The sequence below is a fragment of the Moschus berezovskii genome, chromosome 10 (genome assembly GCF_049115385.1).
Source record: "Moschus berezovskii isolate FMDL1 chromosome 10, NW_MosBer_1.0, whole genome shotgun sequence".
Lineage (NCBI taxonomy): Eukaryota > Metazoa > Chordata > Mammalia > Artiodactyla > Moschidae > Moschus > Moschus berezovskii.
In genome coordinates, this window is record NC_142469.1 from 99,073,507 (window position 1) to 99,099,632 (window position 26,126).

General features: G+C 40.9%; 1 protein-coding gene across 1 annotated transcript in view; it reads right to left on the reverse strand.

The window, feature by feature from the left end:
- NOX3 (NADPH oxidase 3) overlaps positions 1–25,876 on the reverse strand; it is a 66,533-nt gene extending 40,657 nt beyond the window's left edge. Inside the window, exons 1-8 of the mRNA XM_055433392.2 lie at positions 25,829–25,876; positions 25,103–25,198; positions 24,876–24,986; positions 23,778–23,862; positions 14,653–14,798; positions 11,994–12,175; positions 6,522–6,645; positions 877–969 (exon numbers count right to left, since the gene is read on the reverse strand). Of these exons, the coding sequence (XP_055289367.1) occupies positions 877–969; positions 6,522–6,645; positions 11,994–12,175; positions 14,653–14,798; positions 23,778–23,862; positions 24,876–24,986; positions 25,103–25,198; positions 25,829–25,876 (885 nt within the window). The remainder of the gene's footprint in view (positions 1–876; positions 970–6,521; positions 6,646–11,993; positions 12,176–14,652; positions 14,799–23,777; positions 23,863–24,875; positions 24,987–25,102; positions 25,199–25,828) is intronic.
- Positions 25,877–26,126: the final 250 nt, after the last annotated feature.

A 26,126-nucleotide genomic window follows, 5' to 3' on the forward strand; every position in this document is an offset into this window, starting at 1 on the left:
GAGTTATTATTATACTACTATTATTGCCTGGGCTTTCCTGGTGGCTCAGATGGTAAAGAACCTGCTGGTAATGTAAGAGACCCAAGTTCCATCCCTGGGGTGGAGAAGGAAATGGCAAGCCTTCCATTCTTACCTGGAGAATTCTGTAGACAGAGGAGTCTGGCGGGGTATAGTCCATGGTGTCTCAGAGTCAGACATGACTGAGCGACTAACACTTTCACACTTTCACTTTTACTGCTTGGGCATGTATTTTTGCTCTATCTGCTGAGACCTTCCTCCAGGTCAAGGTAAAAATTGGAGAGCAGTGATGAGATATGTCAAGACTGGAAAATACTACCTTCTTGCCTTCATTCACTAGGGCAGGGCCCCTTCCTCTCCATTTTGAACTCCCCCACCCCAGTGCCCTTTCTCCATCTAAACCTGAGGGCAACTGTTCCCCCATCTTCCGTTCAACAGTTCCAAATGTGAGTGTGTGTACTTGAAAATATATGTATGTTATTTTTGTGTTTGCAATGCCCATGTTTTTATGTGGAGGAAGCGATTATACACTAAGGCACTGTGATCCATGTAAAGCATGTTCAGCCCTCCTGCCTTTTCCCCTAGAGGACACCAAAATAAAGGGAAATACAGATAACTCCAGGGCTGTAGCATAACCTTTATCAGATTTCTGTGTACCAGTCGGGAGCCCTGATCCCTGTCTTCAGTAAAATTAGTCTCACTAAAAGATGCACAGGATACAAGCAATTATTAGAACAGAAGATGAGCCTCTAAATTACAGACGGTTCTGCAATAAAAATGGCAAATTAAAAACTTGGGCCAATAAAAAATTTTCATCTACACTCAGGTTTTTATTCACACATAAACCTACATGCATACCTTGGTAATGATAACTTCTTGTTGAAATCGCCAGAACCTAATTATTCTTTCACACGCATACAAGACCATGGGGCCTAAAACCCATTTCCAAGTCTGCAGAGAGTGGCAAAGAGAGAGGAGAAGGAAATGAAAATGGAATCCAAATATTTTCAATTTGAACCAATCAATATATAACGCGATGGGGTTTAGACATTTTCCTTTAACTTTGGGCCAGTTATCAACAACAAAGATGTCTCCTTGTATTAAATATTATAACATTCAATTATGCCTTGAAGTCTACAAGCTTATTTACTAGATTAAACTCTTCTGTATTGGTTTTTATGCTTACTTGATCAATGATGCCTTTATGTAATTAGAAATAATTGAATTTGCAAAGAAATAGAAAGTAGATTGATGTTTATGTTATATATGATAGGGCCATAAATGCTCCCAAACTCAACCAAAGTCAAAGGCTTAAAAACTACATTACTGAGTCAACATAGGACTTGAGAAATTCAATAAAAAATTTTTCAAATAGTATTGGGGGCCAAGAACGCATCATAACTTTGCGGGTCTGCCTAAAACAACTCACATTCTCACACACACATATAGCCATCACATACACACTTTCACACACACGGACATAGTCAGTGTTATCTGAAATAAAACAAAGTTATTTTCTCAGTGTTGTAAATCTAGATTAACAGAATCAGAACAAAAGCCTCAATACATGTCTGGAGAATTGTGACAGGGAACATTTCCATTCTGTGTTAGCCTTTTCTGAGTATAATCTGCCTTACTGAGCTTCAGTTTGCTGGTAGGCTACCCTTGTCCCAGGGACTGGGTTACAACACAAGGTGTCTGCTTCCTTAAAAGGGAAGGAATGGGCACTTAAAATTTTTGAAGATTTAATCTTCAAATTTAATCAAACAACCTTTTGAGACATATGATATTCTCTTTATTTTGCAGAAGAAGGGACTGAGGCTCAAAAATATGACACAAATTGTCCAGGGTCATAAAGGTGATAAACAAGGTTCACAGTGAAGATATGAACCCAGATGGCCTTGACTACCGAGCCTATGCTCTTCCCATGCAATCATGCTTCTTTCTGTTCAATGAAGAACAGACATTTGCTTCACATTCAGTTCAGTTCAGTTCAGTTCAGTCGCTCAGTCGTGTCCGACTCTGCGCGACCCCATGAATCACAGCACGCCAGGCCTCCCTGTCCATCACCAACTCCCGGAGTTCACTCAAACTCATGTCCACAGAGTCGGTGCAGAGACTCACTAATTCATTGAATTTTAGGATGATCAAGGTTCTTGGAAATCTAGCCTAGTTCTTCTTTTAAAGAAGAAAAACAACATTCCAAGAATTGGTATAAATTGTCAGGGACACGGAGTGAGGTCGCAGAGAGCCAGGAGTAGAACCCAAGACTTCTCCTAATCTCCCTCAGTTCCCTCCTTGGGATTCTAAATCCACTGAACCTTACTTTTAGGATCCTATCTTAGTAGCAAGAAGAACGTCCCTTTCTCTTGAACACAGATATTCACTCAACCTTCACCAACTGACTCATCATCTTCCTTGTTCATTACTTATTATCCTTCTCTGTCTTGTCTGTCTGTTGGCAGGTCACAAGCCCTTCAGCATTATTTTTGCTTTTGTTATCTTTCTTGTTTCTTCGAAGCTCTTTTGTTTATTTCTAGGTCTGTTTGCATGGCACCTTTTCTCACCTACATCAACCTTCTGTGCTTTTTCCCTGGGAGCCTCTTGTTTGCCTGATAAAGGCTCCATTTATGTAGGCAACACAAAGCAATTTGACCCACTTATTCTTTTCTGCCTCAGTGGGATTCAGCAACGTGTGCAGAATAGCTGAGAGAATAAAACCTTTTGTCCACCTATGCTGTGGGTGAGGTGGGCATGATGATCAGAGTAAGGGAAAAAAAAAAGGCAGGAAGGGGTAGACATGAAGGATGGGGTTGGACCAAAGCAGTGAGTCCTTAGGTCTCCTATGCTTGAATGAACCAGAAAGTATTTTGAGAATAGGCTTGGCTATTTACAGAAAAGATAGCAAGGATGCAATTCTTTCTGTATGAGCTTAGGGAGAGATTTGCAAAAAACACTCCCATAGTCTCTATGTATTTTTACAAATAATCTTCCACGCCCATTTTAGAAAGTTTGAGACATCACACACTTCATTTTGTTGGTGTCAAGTCAGTCATGGTCTCTGCTTTTTCCATGTTGATAAAATGAAATGGATTATTTTTCTTTGTACGGTTAGTCGGGAAGGTGAATGTAAGCTATTAATCCTCACCCCTATCTCTGTCTAGCATATAAATTGCTCCAGGAGGAGAAAGCCTAGTTTAGTTATACTGTGATATTCTTGGAGCCCCTGGAAATTCGAGATGGAGGAGAAGATGGCCAGAGATGAATATTCAAAGGTTTATTTCCCAACAGGGATGACCAGGATAGGCAGGAGCGAGTGAAAATGGGAAGGGACAGCCGAGAGCAGGAGGGACCTGTGGCGGGGTGAGTCTTGGAATGGGCTCAGAAGACCTGGGTTCTGGTCTTGGGGTTACCCTCCCTTGTCCTATGCCTTTAGGAAAATCTTGGGTCCTTTTACGCTCAACTTTTCTGCCTTATAAAATGGGAGAGTTGAAGGAAGTTATTATTTGGGTTCCCTCCAAGCTCTTAAATGTTTCAACTTTGCTCACAGAGGTGAATTCAATGTTGGGGGCATATACTTGTGGATAGCAGCAGAGAGCTGGCAAAATGAGGAGTGGGAAAAGGCCAGAGATTCAAAATGAATGTTGAAGAGCATAGAGGTGAAAGTTCATGGCCAGAGAGTGAGAAGCCCTGGCTCCTTGATGTGATTTTGCTTGGAATGCCCTCTGTGACCATAGGGCACAAACTCCTTGAATCTCAATTTTTCCATCTAATAAATAAAGGGCCAGGGCTATTTAGTATCTAAGTTTCTTTAATGTTAAGAGACTCAGTGGGTTTTTAGCTTTATATTTTCTTCTCTAAAAAATACTGAAAAAGTCATGGTACAGTGAGTATTTTATGGTAGAAATAAAATCATGTTGATTTAAAAGCTGCAGTAATGAAACTTGTTTCCTCCACTTTCACTCCTGGTTTTTCATTCCTACCAGAAAATAAGAACATGCTGGCTTTGATTTTATTTTATGTGTGTGTTTATGAATGGCCTCTTTTTCAGGACAATAGGATTTCCAGGAGGGGGTGGGAACCGCATCCCTGAATCTTGCATCTAGCGCAGTGCCAAGTATATAACAGCCACTTGGCAAGAGTTTGCTGAATTAACTCTACCTCAGTTAAAGCTTTTCCCTATACTGTTGACATCATTCCTTAGCAATTAAGAAGTGCCAGACATTATTATTATTATTTGTTAAAGCTGCAGTTAAATGAAATAGGCTAAGGAAGACCAGGCGTCTTTTGAGATGGATGGCGTGAGGGATTCTAGAGTCTGGAGTCTTGCAGCATGTGTCTGTGAGTTTGGGAAGAAAGGGAGAGTGAGACCAGTAGGGGAAAAGGGATTGCGAAATAATAATATAATCGGTTCCTTTGATCAGTTCACTTTGTAGAGGTGATGCGTGCAGCACTCTCAGCTTTGGGAGGAGTAGGAGAGCAAGTGCACCCCTAAAGGTGAACAGATGAATATTCTATTGAGAAAAGCACATGAGAATGCACTGGGTCAGAGAGGCAGAGAGGAAGAGACGGGCCTGTGAAGACAGGGTCGGTGTGGTGCAGCGTGGCGCAGGAACCCTTCCTTGTCCTTGGGGTGCCTTTTGGATTCAGTGTCTCTCAGACAACAGAAAGAATATTGTACAGCTCAGCCAAGCGGTAACTGCACAGCCCACACACGCTTTGAATCAGGATCCATTAAAAATAATGGGAAAGAGTGACAACACGAGTTTGGGTGTGCAAGGAGGTATAGCAGGGGAGAGTGAACAGAGAGGTGGGTACGTTCCCCCTTCTCAAGATAATTAATGTCAGCAAACGCTGCTGGGAGCAGGCTCTAGTCTGTATTCATGAGGTGTGGGAGAGTATTGATTTTTTTATGGAGACACTGTAGCTGAACATTTGAGAGAGGCATTCATGTTCTTCATTAATATGCAGGCTGGGTAGTGGCTCCCGATAGTTGAGTTTAAGACAGAGACAATCTATACTGGCCGTTAAAAGAACCACAGTCTAATGGGCACATCTATCCACTTCTCTTGGTTTTAAACATTCCTCCTAGCAGTTTCCATCCCTAAAATCCAGTGCTTAATTTAATAGAGTTGAGGATTTTTGAAAAAGTCAGTCATTATATTCTTCATATGCTGATGACTTAATTTCCTGAATCCTCACTATTTATATACTATTATCCCATTTTTAAATATCTTTTGGCTTCCCAGGTGGCTCAGGGGTGAGGAATCTGCCTGCTAATTCAGGAGATTCAAGGGATGCGGTTTCAGTCCGTGGGTGGGGAAGATCCCCTGGGGAAAGGAATAACAACCCACTCGTGTTCTTGCCCGGGAAATCCCACAGACAGAGGAGCCTGGTGGCTACAGCCCTCAGAGTCACAAAAGAGTCAGACGCGACTGAGCACAGCCATGCACTTTTTTGTCGCTTGTTTCCTCCTTGTTTTAACCTGCTGGCTTCATTCACTTTCTTTTACGCATTACCCAGCTGTCCCAAGGTTTGCATTGTTCTGAGACACATGAGGAGACCGGAGAAAATTATTATTTCTATTTTCCTAGGCCATCAACTGGGAGAAGGAAACGGAAACCCACTCGAGTACTCTTCCCTGGAGAATCCCGTGTACAGAGGAGCCTGGTGGGCTGCTGTCCACGGGGTCGCACAGAGTCAGACACGACTGAAGCAACTTAGCATGTATTGGAGAAGGAAATGGTAACCCACTCCAGTACTCTTGCCTGGAGAATCCCAGGGACGGGGGAACCTGGTGGGCTGCCATCTATGGGGTCGCACAGAGTCGGACACGACTGAAGCGACTTGGCAGCAGCAGCAGCAGCAGCAGCATGCCATCAACTGTCATCTTGACAGCATACCCAGAAAATCTTACTTTTGAGATCTTGTGGACACTATTATCTACTCTAATTAAGTCTATTTTGGTCTAATATTGTCATTATTTCAGGAATAGAAGCTTAATTAGAAGAGGAAGTAAATGTATGTACTTAATTTCTTTCTGTCTCGTAAGTTGTGGTAAAAAAGAAGGCAAGCTTTCAAAGGTGGCCTGATTTTCACTTGGCCGCTGCCTGACGTTCATTGAGAAGCGATGCTCTTAGTCCTCAGGATGGAGTGGGCAGTCGCCCAGGGCATCAGGTGTGCAGAGAGCTGAGGGTGGCGAGCCCACCGCTTTCTGACTCCTCCAGAGACAGGGCTGTGTGTGCGGGGCTCTGAATCCCACGCTCTCAGACATCCATATTTAAATGTAAGTGGAAGAACATGTTTCAAAACGAACAGAGTGCTTTTGGCAGGGGATCTCTCTTGAAATTATCCATAACTCGAGTCCTCCATTAGCACTCTTAATAAAGAGTTGGCTTTGTCTTGTGGTGACACAGGCTGTTCATTTTTTCAAGCATGTAAAAGCTCTAGCTATTTTAACTGTGGCGACAGCTATTTTTAAAAGCTCCTGGGCTCATTCTTACCGAAGGTTCCTTGCCAGAAAATTGAGGCACGGGGCACCGGGCCTGCCACTCTTCCAGGTGGTCTCTGCAGAAGGTGATGTTGTGCAGCAGGAGACTCTCGGGGGTTTGGCCTCGAACAATCCGGCTTGTTATTAAAAAAAATAATAATAAAGCCTTCAGATTTGAAATTGATTTTATGCCTTGTGATTGTTACGGATACATAGAGTATGATGGACTCTACAATAACACTTTCACTGTTTTGCAGTCTGGGCTGGGGTGCATTTCCCTGAGCTTCTTTAAAAATAGGAATTTAAGAAGCTTCGAGTAACTTTGAAGAGCCCAGAAAAGAAGTGCCCCTCGGTGGTATCCTGTGTTAAATTGAAAGTGTCTACATTAGAGAATTCATAATGAAGGGAATTGTTTGAACACATCCTTTTGTAGACTGTTGAATCTAATTAGGTTACATCTTGTCCTGATTGCTGATTCGGGCTAATTGGCTAACTATACTATTTGGGTCTTTTGCAAATTTATTGAACTTCTTCCCTTCCTGGTTTGTTTCTGAGCACCTACAAGTTGTCAAGTGAAGAAGTCAAAAGAAGTGCCCTGAATAATGGTATGTGTCCCCCCAGTGACCCAGAGCAGGCTTAGTATTTGATGGGATCCAAATAGGTCGATGTAAAATGTGCCTTTTAAGATGATACTGTTGAATTAGAGAGTGAAAAAGAAGCTGGCCTTCATGAATGGAGCACTGGATCAAGAGTCCTGTGATCCTGCTATATTAGATTTCCTACAGATGTGGTATCAACTGACCCCGGACAATTTGCTTCAGGGCAAGTTCCTTCCTTCATCTGCTGGTGCACAGGCTGTGACGCATGGGGTACCGGGGTCACACAACCGAGGCGCTGCTCACTTCCTAGGTGTTTATGAGTAAAATACGTGGGTTTATTTTTTGAGGAACATGGTCCTTGCAGAGAAAGCTTAGCATCACACTAAGCTTTCGTGTGTGCTTAGCATCACACTAAGCATCACACTAGGCTACTCAGGTCCTGGGTAGCCTGTGGAGTAACACATCCCCTTTTGCCTGGGAGGAGGGTGCAGCAATGCCCTTGGAAGTGGCCTGGAGAACTGCCATCCTGGCCTTTGTCCTAGTCTGTTTTATGGAAGTCATCCAAACTTGATAACATCCCTTTGAGTTAGATGAGCAAAACTATCTGTGGATCTCCCATGAGCAAACAATGCCCAGACATAGGAAGAGTGAATAAAATACAGAAGCCAGATGAAAAGAATCTGTAAATTTTAACACCTTCCTTCTCAGGCCTCAGACAATTCTTCTTGTATCCCAAGGGACCTCAGAACATTTCTCAAATGCAGTAAGCATCTTTTTGAAAATTTTAAACTTTTTATGTCTTCATCTATGCCATCCCATAATAAGAAGATTAGTGGGCTTTAACACATTGCAATAATCCTACTTTACTTGGCATTTTTGTATAGAATTTGCAAATTACTTTCTGCTGTAAACAGTAGCTGTAGAATACTTCAAGCTGAGAAGATTAAATGAGGCCCTTATCCCAAAATAAGCCTTTCAACTAAGTTAAAATGACTAAAAAAAAAATTCATCTTGTGAAATGTTATTTGGATATTAAAAAATATCTCCAGTGAAACACTGCCCATTGAAATCCTCTTGTGCTCCTACAATGCCCCATGGAGTGAATGCCGAGGAAGAAGGATCAGGGCAATGCATGCATAATTTTTGTGAAGAGGTCTTCTAGGAGCACGTGAATTATGAAGAGCTCTCAAGTGAACTCCAGGGGTTAACACTATGGCGTCGGCAGAAGAACTCAGAAAGGAAGGCCTGACAGCCTTTGGGGTGGAAGGCTTGGGGACTACATACCACCCACCCCTTCCCCCAAATACAAACAGTCAGGGTGAAGGATGACACATTCAGGAGAGTCAAGTGCAGGTATTTTAAAGTTAAAAGAGGCTAGAAAGCCCTTAGCCAAGCAGCAGCATCAATGTGAACATTGACTGACTAGGTTTCTAAAGATTAGCCGAGGGATGGCCAGTTCATTTAGGGTTGAATATGCTGCCGGGGCAATTTTTCCTTCTGTGTTTGTGTGTTGGACAAGCTAACGGATGATGGGGACAGTCTTAACTGGGCAGAGCCAGTGGAAGGCACACAGCCCCCCTTCAAGAAGGGGAGGCTAAGATTGGGGGTGCATCTACGGTGGGGTGGGAGGTTGGAGGAGGCAGCAGACTTGCGGGGAGGTGCAAACTGAGAAGAACTGCCAGATGTCCCGACATGGGAGCCACAGTCATCACGAGGTGTGTGACTTTCTCGGCCTGCCATTCAATCTCCGTCACCGTGTGTTTGCTCTTCCAGACCTGGACAGAAACCGAGCCCACCTCTGAGACCAGCCCCTTGCACTCAGCAGCTGCTAGCGGGGGAGAATGGGTGCAGGACAGAGTATCCAGCAAGTGTGGGTATCAGAAGAGGAGCTTCTGGCAAGCCATGCAGGGCTTTGCAATATCACCAGTCATATTCTTGTAAGTGTCGAGGAATGTTTTTTTCATGTAAGTAGAGACTGATCTCCAGGGCTTGTTACCACTAAAGGGTGGGTTGTCTAGAAGCCAGTGTCTTGCATCTGACTCTGCCGTTTACTTGTCCTTGGATTTTGAGTGAATCACTTAACCCTCTGAGGATCTCCTTCCTCCTTATAAAATGGGAATACCAGCACCATCTTCATTGGACAGGACTGTTGTTGGGGTCAAATTGATTACACACACATATGAATGTGCTTTAAAATTTTAACATGGGAAAAACATCAATTTATGAAATAATATGGGACAAATTAGTTTGTTGTTGTTGTTCAGTCATGTTTGACTTTGCGACCCTGTGGACTAGAGCTCTCCACGCTTTCCTGTCCATTACCATCTCCCAGAGCTTGCTCAAGTTCATGTCCATTGAGTCAGTGACACCATCCAACCTTCTCATCCTCTCCCGTCCCCTTCTCCTCCTGCCTTCAATCTTTCCCAGCATCAGGGTGTTTACCAATGCATCGTTTTCTCACACAAGGTGGCGAAAATATTGGAGCTTCAGTATCAGCATCAGTCCTTCCATTGAATATCAGGACTGATTTCTTTTAGGATTGACTGATTTGATCTCCTTGCTGTCCAAGGTACTCTCAAGAGTCTTCTCCAACACCACAGTTCAAAACCATCAATTCTTTGATGCTTAGCCTTCTTTATGGTCCAATTATCACATCCACACATGACTACTGTAAAAACAATAGCCTTGATTATATGGACCTTTGTTGGCAAAGTAATGTCTCTGCTTTTTAATATGCTGTCTAGGTTTGTCATAGCTTTTTTTCCAAGGAGCAGGCGTCTTTTAATTTCATGGTTGCAGTCACCATCTGCAGTGATTTTGGAGCTCAAGAAAATAAAGTATGTCACTGTTTCCACTGTTTCCCCTTCTATTTCCCATGAAGTGATGGGACCGGATACCATGATCTTAGTTTTCTGAGTGTTGAGTTTTAAGCTAGCCTTTTTACTCTCCTCTTTCACTTTCATCAAGAGGCTTTTTAGTTCTTCTTCACTTTCTGCTGTAAAGATGGTGTCATCTGCATATCTGAGGTTATTGATATTTCTCCCAACAATCTTGATTCCAGCTTGTGCTTCATCCAGTCTGGCATTTCTCATGATGTACTCTGCATATAAGTTAAATAAGCAGGGTGATAGTATATAGCCTTGACGTACTACTTTCCCTATTTGGAACCAGTCTGTTGTTCCATGTCCGGTTCTAACTGTTCCTTCTTGACCTGCATACATATTTCTCAGGAAGCAGATAAGGTGGTCTGGTATTCCCCTCTCTTTCAGAATTTTCCACAGTTTATTGTGATCCACACAGTCAAAGGCTTTAGTGTCTCAATGAAGCAGAAGTTGATGTTTTTCTGAAATTCTCTTGATTTTTCTGTGATCTAGAGGATGTTGCTAATTTGATCTTTGGTTCCTCTGCCTTTTCTAAATCCAGCTTGAACATTTGAAAGCTCTTGGTTCACGTACTGTTGAAGCCTAGCCTGGAGGATTTTGAGCATTACTTTACTAGCGTGTAAAATGAGTGCAATTGTGCAGTAGTTTGAACATTTTTTGGCATTGCCCTTCTTTGGAATTGGAATGAAAACTGACCTTTTTCAGTCCTGAGGCCACTGCTGAGTTTTCCAAATTTGCTGACATATTGAGTGCAGCACTTTCACAGCATCATCTTTTAGGATTTGAAATAGCTCAACAGGAATTCCATCACCTCCACTAGCTTTGTTCCTAGTGATGCTTCCTAAGGCCCTCTTGACTTTGCACTCCAGGATGTCGGACTCTAGGTGAGTGATCAACCATCATGATTATCCAGATCATTAAGATATATATATATATATATATTTTTTTTTGTATAGTTTTATGTAATCTTGCCACCTCTTCTTAAAATCTGCTGCTTCTGTTAGGTCCCTACTATTTATGTCCTTTATTGTGCCATCTTTGCATGAAATATTCCCTTGGTATCTCTGAATTTCTCGAAGAGATCTCTAGTCTTTCCCATTCTATTGTCTTCCTCTATTTCTTTGTACTGATCACTGAGGAAGGCTTTCTTATCTCTCCTTGCTATTCTTTGGAACTCTGCATTCAAATGGGTGTATCATATCTTTCCTTTTGTCCTTTGCCTTTTGCTTCTCTTCTTTTCTCAGCTATTTGTACAGCTACTCAGACAACTATTTTGCCTTTTTGTATTTATTTTTCTTGGGATGGTTTTGATCACTGCCTCCTGCACAATTTTGGTAACATGTAAAGACTTAAAAACATTATCTTTGAAGGTCCTATATTTCAGATGCTGCTGTTCTAGCTTCCTGATGAAGGAATTAAGAGTATCAGGTGGGTGTTGAATGCCAGAACAGCATTTTGTGGGATGTTTGAGCAAAAAGGAATCCTAGATGCCAGATGGGGAAACTGAGGTTCAAAAAATTGAAATGGCTTGCAAGTGGTCATTCTGGTGACTAGTGGCACAGTCTAGATCAGGTTGGCCATCTCACACTCTGTCTCCTCCACCACACGGGGTTTCCTAATGGATGATTTTAGTCCAACAGAAGTAAAATCTGAGCATCAAAAATATATATCCCAATGATTCCCATATAAATTAGATTGTGGAAATAGATTCTAAATAAAATATAGATCTGTTGTTATCCAGCATTCTCATATACCTGTCAAGATTCCCCAACAGAATTGGTTAGAAAAAATGAAGTCCTTAACCATCTATATTGCTTTTCTTTCAGCATAACTAAAAAATTCACTATGTTTGGCATATAGTGAATTTGCTTTTTCATACATTCTCTGTATCCATCTGTCCTGCATGTCATGCTCCTCCATCCAAAGTCTCCATCCAGAATTTCTGAGACTATTCTGAGAGTCACAGAGATAAAATCTTACTCACTGAGTGTCAAAAGGACTCACCCTGCTCCGTGGATAGCCAGACCGATAAAGAAGATGATGAAAACATGGTGCGTATACCAGAACAATTCATAGGACACCTGCCGGACGAATCCGGTGGAAGAGGTTATGATCAAGATCAAAGCCAGAGAGATCAGTAGGCCAGTAATGCCTGCGATTGTAGTCAGCAACTCAGTGATTGTGTTCTGAAAGAAACAAACACCATCACATTAATGTCTCAGTTCTGTTTTTTCATTTTAGGATCAACATTTGAGAATCCAAACAGGGAGCAATTCAAAATGTACCAGTCAGAAGCACATTAACCTTGGAAAGGGTCCCCATACACTTCTAACAAGGGACTTCCTTATCCTTTCCTCTGCCACCTTAGAGTGGAATTCACTATGTTCAAATTTTGTCCAATGTCATTTTGTTAACTACATTTTTTTCCCATCTGTATAAATCAGCCAGCATGCCAAAGTTGATGATGTTGAATTGTAATTAGGATAATATATTAAAATGAATTTTAAGATACAATACTGCAAAAAAACCCGAGTTTCAAGTTTTTAATTTTTAAAATAGAAATGAGACTCACCATGCTTAATTGCATCTTAACATTAATAAACACTTTTCTGGAGAGGTCCCTCAGGGGCATCCCTAATAAAGCAGCTGCACACTCTGTTCCCCTGGCAGTTATTCCTTGCTCTCGATTTTTAATTGGACGGACCATGACTTGCATTTCTTTCATGCCACCTCAGGAGGCTTGGAATATGGCTTTGTAAATCCTAGGTGATCAATGAAGATACAGCTATTCTTATCAGATAGACTCTGCCACAAGGCCAGGATTCTGACCTGTTAGTGCAGAGGATGGTTAAATAGCTTTTCAGAATATGAATCATAAAACATTTTGTTTTATTGGGAGTTTCCCATATTCTGGTCAAGTCATTAGTATTCACACACTGTGTTACTATTGTTGAGACAACCATGAGCTCCATAACTGCACACTGTATTTTTTGTCCGTAAAATCTCATTGATTTGGGCCGCTTTGAGATCTTGAGGTAATTTAAACAGGGACTTCTCTGTTGTTTATTTTTTCCTTTGTAGAGAAAACTGGAAATAAAATTGAAAGGGTTATGTCTAAAACATTTAAAAGACCTTTTTTTTCCCAGCGTTTTCAGGCATTTTAGAAATCCATTGATATCACATGGTGTGCTAATTTCAAATCATTCTTCTTTGCTTATTAAAGCAAATCCACACTTCCCTCTTCTTGTGACATATTTATAGACTGGTTTGAGTTGCAAGGGATCATCTAAAACAATTCCTCTGCGTCTCGTTAGAAATGCTCTATAATGTACATGCTGTGTTATGAGTACCCATCTTTCTCTAAATATCTTAGATTAGAAGGTTTCTTGACCTTAATTAGTACTTTATTGCCTTTAAAATTTTGAAATAGCCATACGGGGAGTAGCTTAATCATGTTTACTTTGCTTCAAATTACTTTAAAAGTATTTGTCATAAATACAATTTATTGTATAGTCTCTTCAAAATCTTGAGATTTATTCTTGGGTATGTATCACAATAGATTTCCCAGAGCCTTAATGGGGGACAGGGTTAACCCCAGTAGGTGCCCAGATAAATACTGCAACTCCAATAAGTACACCAAAGGCATTCCATTCCCATAGGCTTAGGGCCTCTGTAGCTTCTAATTATTGTCAGCTAAGAAAATGTAGCTCTACTAGATCAATGGCCTGATTTTCAAAATCACTGTAGGATAATTAGAAGACATGACATGGAAGAATTTCCCCAGAAAGAGACTTTGAATATTGCTTTTTCAAGTAACGCGAAATGGGCAAAAGGGTCACTTAAAAAGATGGCCCGGACAGTATTGGAGGAATTCCCATTTTGGAGACTATGGTCTTAGGCTCTTCTTGGGCAATGCAGATTTTTTATCTCGGTCAACATGCAGGATACATTTTTTCCAATATGATAGGTAGTGCATGGCAGAAGTTTAGATCAAACAGGAAAACAGAGGAAGGGGGTGAGTTACAGGAGACGTGTCTTTTCAGGAGCATTTCTGTGGCGACACGTTGGGTTTTCTTTTTGTTTCTTACATGTGCACCCAGCTAATTAGCATCAATGACGTCACTGGCCGTGCAGGTTTCCTCGTGGAATTAGCTGCTCTGTCCAACACCAGATTTGGCAAGCTAGTTAGTTACCTGTGTGCCAAAAATGACATAGGAAAAGGGATCCAGAAAACAATTTGCAAATTGAAAATAAAGACATCTAATGCATCTTCCCCAAATTTAGATGGCACTTCACAGTCTTTATGATTTTAATATTGGCAAAAAAATATCTAATCATGAGCTACTTTAAAAACTTAGAGCAAGGGTAAAGTTTAATAGGTTATTTCATTCCTTGTTTAGGTGCATTTATTTATTTATTTTTGTTATAAACCAGTTAAGTGGCATCAATTTTTCTTGCTCATAACCTCTTAGCAACAATGATGGCAGAAGAAAAGAACTTCTTTTAAAAGGTGAAATTGATGTTAGCGTTTGGCAGAAACCAGCTCTCCAGCTTTTTAAAAATTCTTATTGAAAGCTTTTGAAATATAGGATTCCTTATAAAGGGATCAGAAAAGGAAGGATTTAGGGGATGAGAAACGATGTGACATGCAAGAAGAACTCACTGTGTGGAAGGTCCGGATGGGGTTGAGGTAGGTCTCATTGGGGGTGTCACCAAGTTTGGAAAGTGCAGCCACAAGTCCTTCTGCCTCTGGCGACTGGCTCCAGTAATAATGCTCCAGGTTAAACAAATGTGCCACGGTGTGGATGGCTACGGGTGGGGGACGACACGGAATAGGCACCATGTTAACTTCTTCCTTGTGGTTACTTCCCTGGTGGCTCAGACAGCAAAGTGTCTGGCTGCAATGCGGGAGACCTGGATTCAATCCCTGGGTGGGGAAGGTCCCCTGGAGAAGGAAATGGTAACCCACTCTAGTACTCTTGCCTGGAAAATTCCATGGATGGAGGAGCCTGGTGGGCTACAGTCCACGGGGTTGCAAAGAGTCGGACGCGACTGAGCGACGTCACCCACTCATAGGTAGGGGACAACACGGAACAGGCACCATGTTAATTTCTTCCTTTGTGGTTACTCAAAAACTCAATGTCTATCTGGTCAAGTTTCTCTGTTCTGGTTTTTGTAATCTCCAAGGAAGAGTAATTTGTGCATCTTTCCTAGTGCCTTGAATGAAATGAGCTGAATACTTTCGAAGATACTGTATGATTCAGCACATTCATTTTTTATTTTTTAATTTGGCTGGGCAACCCATCACCATATTCATTTTAACTATATTAAGACATAAAGTAAATTTCAATTCACCATAATTTAATTATAAGTGTATAATCATTCTGGACATAGAATAGATATTATGATATACAAGCTAATTTTACATATATTCCCCCCATACATATATATATGTATATGTATATGAAGTGACTTAGCAGCATACATATATATATAAGAAGATACACATACACACATCTCTTCTTTCCCAAGAAATCAGAAAGTATTTTTCTAGAATACTGTATATCAAACACACTTACGTATATGCATATGACATATGATATAGATACCAGAAGAGACAGTGGTGTTTTTGTTCTCTTTCAGACATTATATTTTTTATTCTTACTTTATACATTTTAGTGAATATATATATATATATATATTACACATACATGTACACAAACACACATATACTTACATGTGTTATTCCCAGTGGACCAAAATAAGTATTTATGAAACTAAACCTCTCAGTATATTCTTAAAAAGAAAATTTAGTTTTCTAATTCTGGGAATTGGTGATGTCTAAATTCCAAGTGAAGATAACAAGCTCAGATCACAGCATCATCTGGCCTAAGGAGTCTATGCCCAGTGATACTTTCTTGTCTTCTGAAATCTATGGGGATGCCAGCAGCCACAACATTCAGACAAGAACATCCTGAGGCTCTTCCTGCCAAGGGGAGCCCTGCTGGGTGGCCAGATGATACTTGCCATTGAGATCAGATTCAAGTATGAAATGAGAACTCATGACCCAGAGGATAGGTAATTTCCCAATTGACATCTTTTTTTCCCCCCTGCATCCACAGTGAAAAGTTGCACAGGTTTCTACTGTTATAAGTCTCTATAGTTGTGGGTGAATTCTGGGGTCAACCGTGGTTGTACACTGTGAGTTGAGGTGTGGTTGTTGTTTAGTAGCTCAGTCGTGTCTGACTCTTTGTGACCCCATGGACTGTAGCCCACCAGGCTCCTCTCTCCATGGAATTTCCCAGGCAAGAATACTGGAGTGGGTGAGGGGAGGGAAGGAAAAGGAAACAGCAGGAGGTTCTGTGAAGTCGGTGGCATTTGGTTCTAGTAGCAGATATATTTAGAAACATCATCTCCTATTTATCCTCTTCTCTCTGTCACCTGAGTTCCATTTAACAGAGCCAGTCCCTTTTTTGCCCTGCAAAGCTGTCCTCCTGTTTTAAGACCTAATTCAAAAGTTGTTTTCTCAAGCATTCTTCAGTTCCACAGGCATGGATGATGCCTTGATGACATTTCCCAGATATTATGATTCTGATGATCTTTTACCTGCGTTTCGTGATGGATTTTGACCCAAGACTTGATCATCTTGAAATCTCAACACCTGGCACTTGCTTGGCACTAAAGACTAGCCTGTCTTTAGTAAGGGCTTCCCTGGTGGTTCAGTGGTAAAGAATATGCCTGCCAGTGGGGGAGATGCAGGAGACTCGGGTTCAGTCCCTGGGTGAGGAAGATCCCCTAGAGAAGGGCATGGCAACCCACTCCAGTATTCTTACCCACAGTCCATGGAGTAACAAAGAGCCAGACACGACTGAGCATGCATGTCTTAGTGATGATTTGCAGAGTGAGACTACAGAAAGGGAGAAAGGTCCAGAGAGACAATCTATGTGCAGCATTGTTAGAGTAGCATTTTCTCTGCTAATATGTATTTCTGCACTTTTTTCTACAGGCTTTAAGTTGAAAATCAATTCAAATAAGCTTTTGGTTGAAGCTTTTACTTAAGAATGCAAAGCACGTGACAGTGTTTCTGAGTCTGTGATGTTGACTATCTCCTTATGAATTTAGTGAGGTGAGCACCCAAGAGGCAGTGTCTTTCCTTATATGTTCTATTTGTCAACATATGTGGCCATGTCTCTGAAGGGGCTGCCTTGTTTGGTCCCAGCATCCATGGAGCTAGAAAAGCTTACCTGGCAGCAGTCTCTTGCAATATGTTGTATATAAAAAGGAAACTATTTTCTTAGTTCAACATAAACATTGTCTAGTATTTTTTAACAGCTGTTTCCTGACAATTATCTTAAAGTTTTGAAAAACAAGTAATCTTTTTCCTAGCTAACATATATTGAATACTTATTATACTCCAAATGCTGTTATAAATTCTTTAGGCATATGATCTCATGTAATCCTCAAATATTAGTCTTATTCCCATTTTACAGATCAGTGTTTAATAAATTAAGAGGCCTGTAGTCCATTGATGGAAAAGGTAGGATAAAACTGTTTGCCTATGCCAGAGCCCAATCTTTTGACCTTTAAGTTATATTGCTTCTTTTCTCTAATCAATAATTGCTCTACTTTACAGTTTACTGAAGATGAATTTCTCCTAAGGGCTTAGCTAGACTCTTTGAATAGCTCACTTGGTGTCTTTAATCTAGAGTCAAAGAGCTCCTAAGACTGATGACTGATCATTATCTTTGGTGTCTTCTTTGTAGGTGGGTGTAAATCCTCTGTCTGCATTTTAGCCCTTCACCCTCACGCCTCTGCTCATACCTCTCTTCAATTCTCCCTCTGTGGACTAAAGCACACCAGAGAGAGAGGAGTTATTCCCATTTTACAGAAATAGACACTGAGCTTCAAGCCCCAAATTAAGTGATGTAGTTACCATGACATAACCTACATGTGATGGTCAGAAAAGGAACACAGGGTAAAGTCTCGGCCTTTACAGTCTACCTTCCATAGCTTCTTTCTCCCATGTGATGAGCTGTTGGTCACAATCTGCTTTCTATTAGGCCGATTTCTGAACATTTGGCACTGATAAACTAAATTTAAATACATTTATTGAATGAGCAAAGGTATTGAGCTCTTCATCTATTCCTATTGCCAGGTTTCCCATAACAAGTCTGAAGAAACTAAGGAGGTAGAGTATGAACACCCAAGATGCTTTTCACAAGGTAGCTCTTCAGGGAATATATTGAAAGCTATTCTTTCCATTTTTTTCTACGTACTTTGAAATTCGTCTCTTAAATGTTTCATTTCTCCAGCTACCTCCATGTTGTTTTCTCTTCAGGTGGTACAGTGGTAAAGAATCCACTTGCCAATTCAGGAAACGCAAGAGACATAGGTTTGAACCCTGGAGAAGGAAAAGGCAACCCAGTCCAGTATTCTTGCCTGGAATACACCATGGACAGAGTAGCCTGGGGGGGCTAGAGTACCTGTGGTCATAAAGTGTCAGACACGACCGAGCACAGCACAGCAGTGGTGGTGCTCGTGCATGCTCAGTTTCTCAGTCATGACTGACTCTTTGTGACCCCAAGGACTGTAGCCCGCCAGGCTCCTCTGTCCATGGGATTTTCCAGGCTAGAATTCTAGAGCCGGTTGCAATTTCTCCAGGGGATCTTCCTGACCCAAGGATTGAGCCTGCGTCTCCTGTGTCTTCTGCATTGGCAGGTGGATCCTTTACCACTGAGCCACCTGGGGATCCATTTTCTCTTAGATTGTACCCTGATTTTATTGTGATCTTGCCTTGGAACCAAAGGTATTCCAGCTACCAAATCCAGGGTTTCTGGGACTTAATAGGTATCAGGGGAGAGATGGATTTTGTTCTTTTTCAGACATTATATTTTCTATTCTTCCATTTATACGCTTTAGCTATTTCAATATGAATAGCTGTGCTATCTATGTTTACAGTGGCAGTTACTTCAAGTATATGATAAAATAGTGACACGATTTTATTTTTTCTTTCTTAGTCATCAAAATCATGTTACTGGATTTGTTATGAGCGTGTGGGAGAAAGAATACTGAAGAGGATATGTCTCAGTTACTTAACTTCTTTTAGTCCCTGTTTTCTCATCTGTAAAAGGGGTGGGTTGAACTAAACCATGATATCTAGGCTCCCTTCCAGCTGTCTGGCTCCTATGTCTCCATTCCAAGTTAATTGGGAACACTTGTCATCTGAAAGGGAGCTGCAGTCCAATATGGGAGCAAACATGAAACTTACCGTTTTTAAAACATTTTAAAAATCAACACAGTCTTAAAGGAGCTTCTTCAGTCTTATGGCAAATCCAGTGTCACCAGCTACACGAGTTCTCTCCTCATGGTGTCTCAGGGGACCTTCTATCGATTGCTTGGAAGATCCCAAGGTGCACATTTGCAGAACCCACCCAAGTTCCATGCTCAAAAATGCTATGGCTCAATCTTTCCACTATTTTTTCTTACCAAAATATTTTTTACAGTTAAAAGAGAGCTGCAATCTTGGACACACTACAAATGCACATTTAATTGCTGTGTGAACTTTGGAGTTCAAATAAGGAGCTTTTATTGAAGAGTGAACAAAAAAAAATTCATAAAGGCTACAATTAGAGCCAGTTGCCCCGAGAAAGTTCCTTGTCCTCCCTTCTTTCCTTCTTTTTCTTTTTCAGGAGATCAAAGGGAGCGTAATTGAGGGAGAATCTTGGAAGCGTGGTCAGTTCTATGCTATCTTTCTGCCTGCCTGTCAGTGATAACAGTCATTTTGGAGTTAGTCACCTCCTAATTAAGCAGCCTTTAGAAAGAAGGACCCAGGGACAATTCTGGCTGTGTTTCTTACAGCCAGAATTTGGCCCCAAACTCTCAAATTTGTGGTCTTATTTCTGCAAGAATATACATATTCTCTGGCATGCTGTGCATGCCAATCATTTGAAAATCACATTAAATTGTGTGAGGCAGGACAGGGGAGACGCCTCCTTGGAACTCTCCATGCCTCAAGCAAAACTAGATCAGTAGCCATCCCTTTGGGATCAGGTCTGAAAACATTTGGGCCTCCGGGATTGTTCTCTGTGGTGGGGCCTCCAAATCATTTTTTCTCAGCATCCCGATTCTGAGGTCACTTCTCTCAACCTGTCTCTACTGTGTTTCTTGAGGTTTACAAACTGGTCAACGCATCAGGAGCTGCCTGTGGGTCATTATCCACCCCTGGAACCTAGCAGATGCCAACTGCAGGGACAGACAGAGCTGCCAGGGTCACTATTCACAGACCCTTGGAAGGAAGCTCGGGCTTAAAGTACTACTATTCAATTGGAAGGGTCTTCAAGGTCTACTGTGGGCCAGAGTCCAGAAAGATCTGCATTAACAAGAACAGAGAGGCTGCAAAACTATGATTTTTACACCAGGGAGGTTATGGGGCTCTGAGAATGATTTATTAGTGGTTGAAGAAGGCTCCGGCAGCTCTTACCGTAGGCAAGCAAGCAGGAAGGCAGGAAGCGAAAAGAAGAGCTCTTGTCACTGCATTTTCGGTGATGCCCTTGATTATAGATACCATTGTTTGCCTCTTCCCTCCTCCTCCCCAGCCTTTCACCAGGCTCTAATTACCTCCTTTAATGATTTGACCAATTAAAGCCTGCAGTTCAACTTATAGGGGAACGGATGAGAAATTAGAGGCTGGCACGCAAACTTTGACGTGGATGCACTTCTTCCAAGGTTACACACCTCTATTAAGCCGGTCGGCTATCTGAAAAGCAGCATAATGGGCGATGCTAATAAAGCAAGCACGGGGACATTTTCAGCAGCTCCCAAGTGAATACACCAGAAGGACAAAATGTGAAAAGCAAAGGTATATCTATGAAACCAGGGCTTAGCATTTTTCTCCCCCTAAAAGCACAGTTGCCAGCCACGTTTCTTCGTCAATGTGAAATGTAATAATTGCTTTGTCAGGGTTTGGGAGAAGCAGAGCGCTCTCTCTCCACCCTCCTGCCTCTGCCTGGAATGGAAACAACTGCGGGGCTGCTGGTTGCCATGGCGGTGGGCAATGAGGAGCCTCTGCTCTCAAAAGCAGTCAGACCCCGCTGGCACAGCCCTGGGAGATGTTTGGGAGACTGGCAAACAGTGGGGATTCAAGGAGAAGAGGGCCAGGGAGAAGACTTGATTCTCTCCAGGGATTTGTGAGGGAAAGTGGGAGAACAGGCATCCTGCTTTGTCTTGTCATAGCAGAATGTGAATTGATTATCTTGGGTGACTGGCATCATTTTGAGTCTCTTTGCTGCCCACACTCTATCTTTCATCCACCCCAAAACACTCCCGGTTCCCTGGCAACTCCTGAACAATTGCATCTAGCACCTTGTCCCAAGAAATCCCTTGATCTCTTTTTTCCTGCTGGCCAACTTTCCTACTCATCCTCAGGTTTGACCAGATTTGTTGAGGACCTATTGTGTGCCGTGACCAGGAGAGGGAAGAGTTGCATAAGGCACAGTCTCACATTTTAAGGTGATCAGAATCTGAGAAATTGTACTGTGTGATAGGAGAGGTGCCTGGGGCCCAGAGATAAGGAAGCTCAACAGCCCAGATCTGGCAGCTCAGGGGGAAGCTGGCTAAGCACGGGGCCCTGGATATGGTGACAATTTATCCAGTGAAGAAGGAGAGGGCAAGCATTTCAGACAGAGGGAATAGCAAGGGCAAATGCACAGCCTGCTCAGGGACCACCAGTAGCTAGGAAAGAGCAAGGGTGTGTGGTGCAAGATGAGCTGGTGCACAGTGGGCGGGGCTTGGTGATGGGAGCCTGCCCACCAGGCTACACTTGATCTGATTCTCTTTGCAGTGGCAGCACTAAATGACTTGAAGTCTGTAGGTTTCCAAGAGGTCACTCCTGACAGCTAGTCTGCACATCTCATAAGAATGGATAGACTGCATTATTGGGTTTGTTTTTTTTTTAATTCCACAGAGTAGGACATAAGGAACTTATCTGAGATCACACAACCCATCAGTAGCAGGGGTATAAAATAACTTGGTCATCTGATTCTAGTCAACTGCTGTCCCTGTGAATTATGCTCCATCCTGAAACCGTTACTGACTGTACCAGTTTCAGGAGGTTATATATAGTTCCTATCATGGTATCTTGGGCACAGGAGGCAGATATTCAATATGCATCACTGATATATATATATATATATACACTATTGATATATGATTCTGCATGAAGAAATATACATACTCAAAGGTTTAAGGGGAAAAAAATCATTGCATAACACATATTTTCCTTTATTTTTTGATTCATTTTCTGACATGTTTTGATGCTCTGGGGTTTTTTTTGTTCCTCCTCTCTATAATATCTTTATAACTTTCTCTTAGAGTCCAATTCTGCCTTAAAGCTATTGCAGGGTGAGCATTCTTTCTGCCATTATAATGTGTTTTATCTCCCCTTTTAAAACAGAATTAAAGGTTCTTAGACTTTAAAGGAAGCCTAGTGTTTCCTTGAATTCCTTCTCTGAAGCACTTTCCAAGACACAATCTGGATTCCACTAGAACAGCTCCCCCAACAGAGAACTCAGCCCTATCAGGGGACCCTCATTCTAATTTTAGATAATTTTCAAGGTCTGGCAAAGGCTTCCATTTCTGAGCTTAAATCTGCTTCCCTGAGTCTTCATTCCTTCCTGCGTTTACTCACTCATCAAAGATTCTTGGCATCGACATATACTCCGCACCATTGCAGGCCTTGGAACACAGAGATGAATTAGCCCTGCTCTTTGTCCTCCAGACTTTCTCTGGTTTTCTCTAGGACATGCTGTAGATTCACCCTTAATTCTTAACAAACACCACAGAGCTTTTCCAAACATCTCCTGGGTTGGCTTAATCTGGCGTTGAAGACAGCCAGTAGAGAGCTCTCCCTGCTTGTCTCAGCACACACCCAAAGTTGTGCTAATTGGCACCAGGGCACCGTCTGTCATGTCTTGTTGCTTAATTAAATCTACATTTGTTTTGAATGTTCTTTTTATTCTGCTATTTTTTATGCATGAGAGGATAAAGACAAAAGAGAAAAACATTTTATAGTTAAATTAGTTTGAGGAAAACAGTCCTGAGTCATAACTCTTTATTGTTCAGATAGCCTTTTATGTCAATGTCTTTGTCATCCAACAAAACCACAAGCCAGTTGGTTGTTGCCCCCTTCACTTCTTCCTCACCAGAGTTTAACCTTGACCTTGGATGCTAATTTCTAGCGCTTTTATCTTGAACTCTCTTGTTTTCTAATTCAAGAAATGGTGATAACAATTTATATGCCTATAAAGCTTCAGATCTTTTCAAGATCCTTTTATATCCACTAGCTCAATACTATTCAAAACCTTGTCCACATGATCTCGCTTTTCTTCTTTTTATTGCCCATGATACCACCTGATAGTCATTTTCCCATGACTGAATAAGATTTTGAGTATAGGTCAATTTTATTTCTGATGTGAATTATATTGAATAACAAAGTGCTTATTTTTCAAGTGAGTCTTTACCACGGTATTATCAACAAGCTTAGTTATTCAGAAATGAAAATGAAGTTTCATAAACTTTTTCTTGACAAATTGAAGGCTTGGTAAAGAAGAGAAGGCATGAATGTAAATTAGAAACTTAAAAATCCATTTGTATAAGGTTTGCATGGTCAGATGGAAGACAAAGGTTTCTTTCACCTAAGGGTGAGTCTTTGGCAGGGAGGAAATAAACAAACCTATTAAGCGAACGTGTGGTATTATAAAATTAATCAGACAATTAATAATAAGCACTTACTTGCATTAATGACTATCCCATAGGCAACCAGTTTGTGGAATTTGAGATTTTTGTCTAATTGCCTCCTCCATGGTCCTCTGAAGCACTAGAGTAACAAAAATTAGAAAGTCTTATTCAGGGAAAATCATAGTAATAACAGTGTCATGAGAGTTAAGAGAGCAAGACTCAGGCTCTGCCTCTAAATTACTAAAGGTGGGCCTACCTGAGACAAAAAATTAGTGGCCATTAATTAGTCAAACAGGCAAAATCAAATGGTTATTACTAGCTTTGCTGAAATTCCAACTCAATAAAAGTGATTGCGTTAGTAGTTCCCTGGCTAAAAGTCAAAACTCTAGAATAAACCTGCTAATAATCATGCATTGGCTAATTTGGAAAATGAAGAGGATAACCATCATCCTCAGTGATTGTGGTTTAAGTAGTCTATAAATTATTCCTTATTACACAAAGAAAGGCTCTATATTCATCTACATCTAAATATTCATAAAATTATGAAGGTGATAATATGATAAATTATTTAGTCTAGAAGGGTTAGAGAGGTCTCATTTTTCTGTACAGCGCATTATTCTGTTTGGCAGGAAACACAGGTAAGTACTCAACACAGTGAAATCTACATAATTAGGAAATGCCCCATTGTGTCTGCTAGGGGTTAAAATTTACATACTAAAATCTATGTACACTAATTGTGTTTTCCTGGGCTGAAAACTCAGAGAGATGCTTCTTTAGTGGCATTTGACTCATCTACGTATCTATTTCCTTTTAATCAGAAATGGCAATAGTTCAAGCTGTTATAATGCTTCCATCTTCATGAGTCAGGTCAATCTTATTAGCCTTTCTTTTCCGATGAAGCAGATGCATCAGGGGAAGGGTGAACAATGAGTCCAATGTCACGTAAGATGTCAATGGCGAAAGGAAAACACAAATCCAATGTACCAATTTCCGTTTTCAGTTTTAGCCATTGTGTCCTCTCTACAAAGAAGCACATGTCAATCTAAACAGGATTATTGGGAATTTCGTGGTGAAGTACATCTTTGTTTTTTAATAGCACTTATATTAATAGATCATAACAACAGAAATTATTTCAAATAACTTAGTACTTACAGTACTTGTCCCTCTCATGAATGAAATAAGGTTTCGACTGACGGGTAATAGAATTAGCATGCAGTTAAAATTCAGGCACACTGCAGATGCGCGAGCCCAAGCCAGTGTTGACTGTCCGTATATAAAGACACAAGAAAGAGATACAGTGAAACAAGGAAGCTGGGGGAAATAGAATGCATTTTGTTGTCTGAAATGATAATTAATGCATAGTACCGAAATCTACTTACACCCAGAATAACTCGCGTATAAAGGAAAGACTCTTCCTCTTCATACCAATAGAATGTGTCGATAAACAGATATAAATTCACTCCCAGCCATGAGAGCTAAAGCAGAATGGAAAAAAGAGCCAATCAATACTATCTTCAACCTTTCCTTCTTCTCAAAATCATTTGGGGTTCTTGGGGTCTTTTTGTTAAAGTGAAATGAAAAGCTTTTCAATATCAATCAGAATCATTCCATATACTTATTTCTTATAGGTTAGTTTTGTAACAGTTATCATCATGATAAGAAATTGTTAACTTTATTAAAAAAGATTTGAAATACATAGGGGTACACTTTAAGGAATTTCATGAAAAGTACAGACCCCTCCTAATCAACACTGCTATAATGTTTTAAGTCAATGATGTCAGGAAGGAGGAAATCCTTAAAAATCAACTCAGAAAATACTTTAGAAAAATTCCAATGTCATAGTCTAATTCAAACTTCCTTTGATTCACAGAAACATTCATACCTGATGCAAATGAAAACCACTTGACTTTAAAAATAATGATTTGCATGATTCTGCGAGAGTAAATTAAGATTTACCAAGGTGTATCTACTGAATGTTTTCTAACAGTTTTAGTCTTTTAAGCGGAGCAATACTTCACATTACTTAGTATTCCTATACAAGTTATCCGAAGAATCAAGGTATGCATTGTATATATTTAGAGCTGAATAACAAAAATGATACTTACTACTAATATGATGGAGAGACTCTCATTCAAAATCCAGCATCCCATCATGACAGCTTTGCTCTTTTGCGGTTAGCAAATTATTTCTTTCATTCACCTCAGCCTGGATGTTGTATCCTTAGCAAGGGCTTTTTTGCTATGTTATTTTATCTTTTTGTCTTAGGAAGCACCTACTGGGAGCAGCTCTCGAGGAATTTCTAATTAAGGACTTTTTGCCAAAGGCACATCTCCAAGTTGACCTGCCTCATGACCTGGGTGAAAACAAGGCAAGTCTCTGTCTAATGATTCCTTTCTTCAAAGA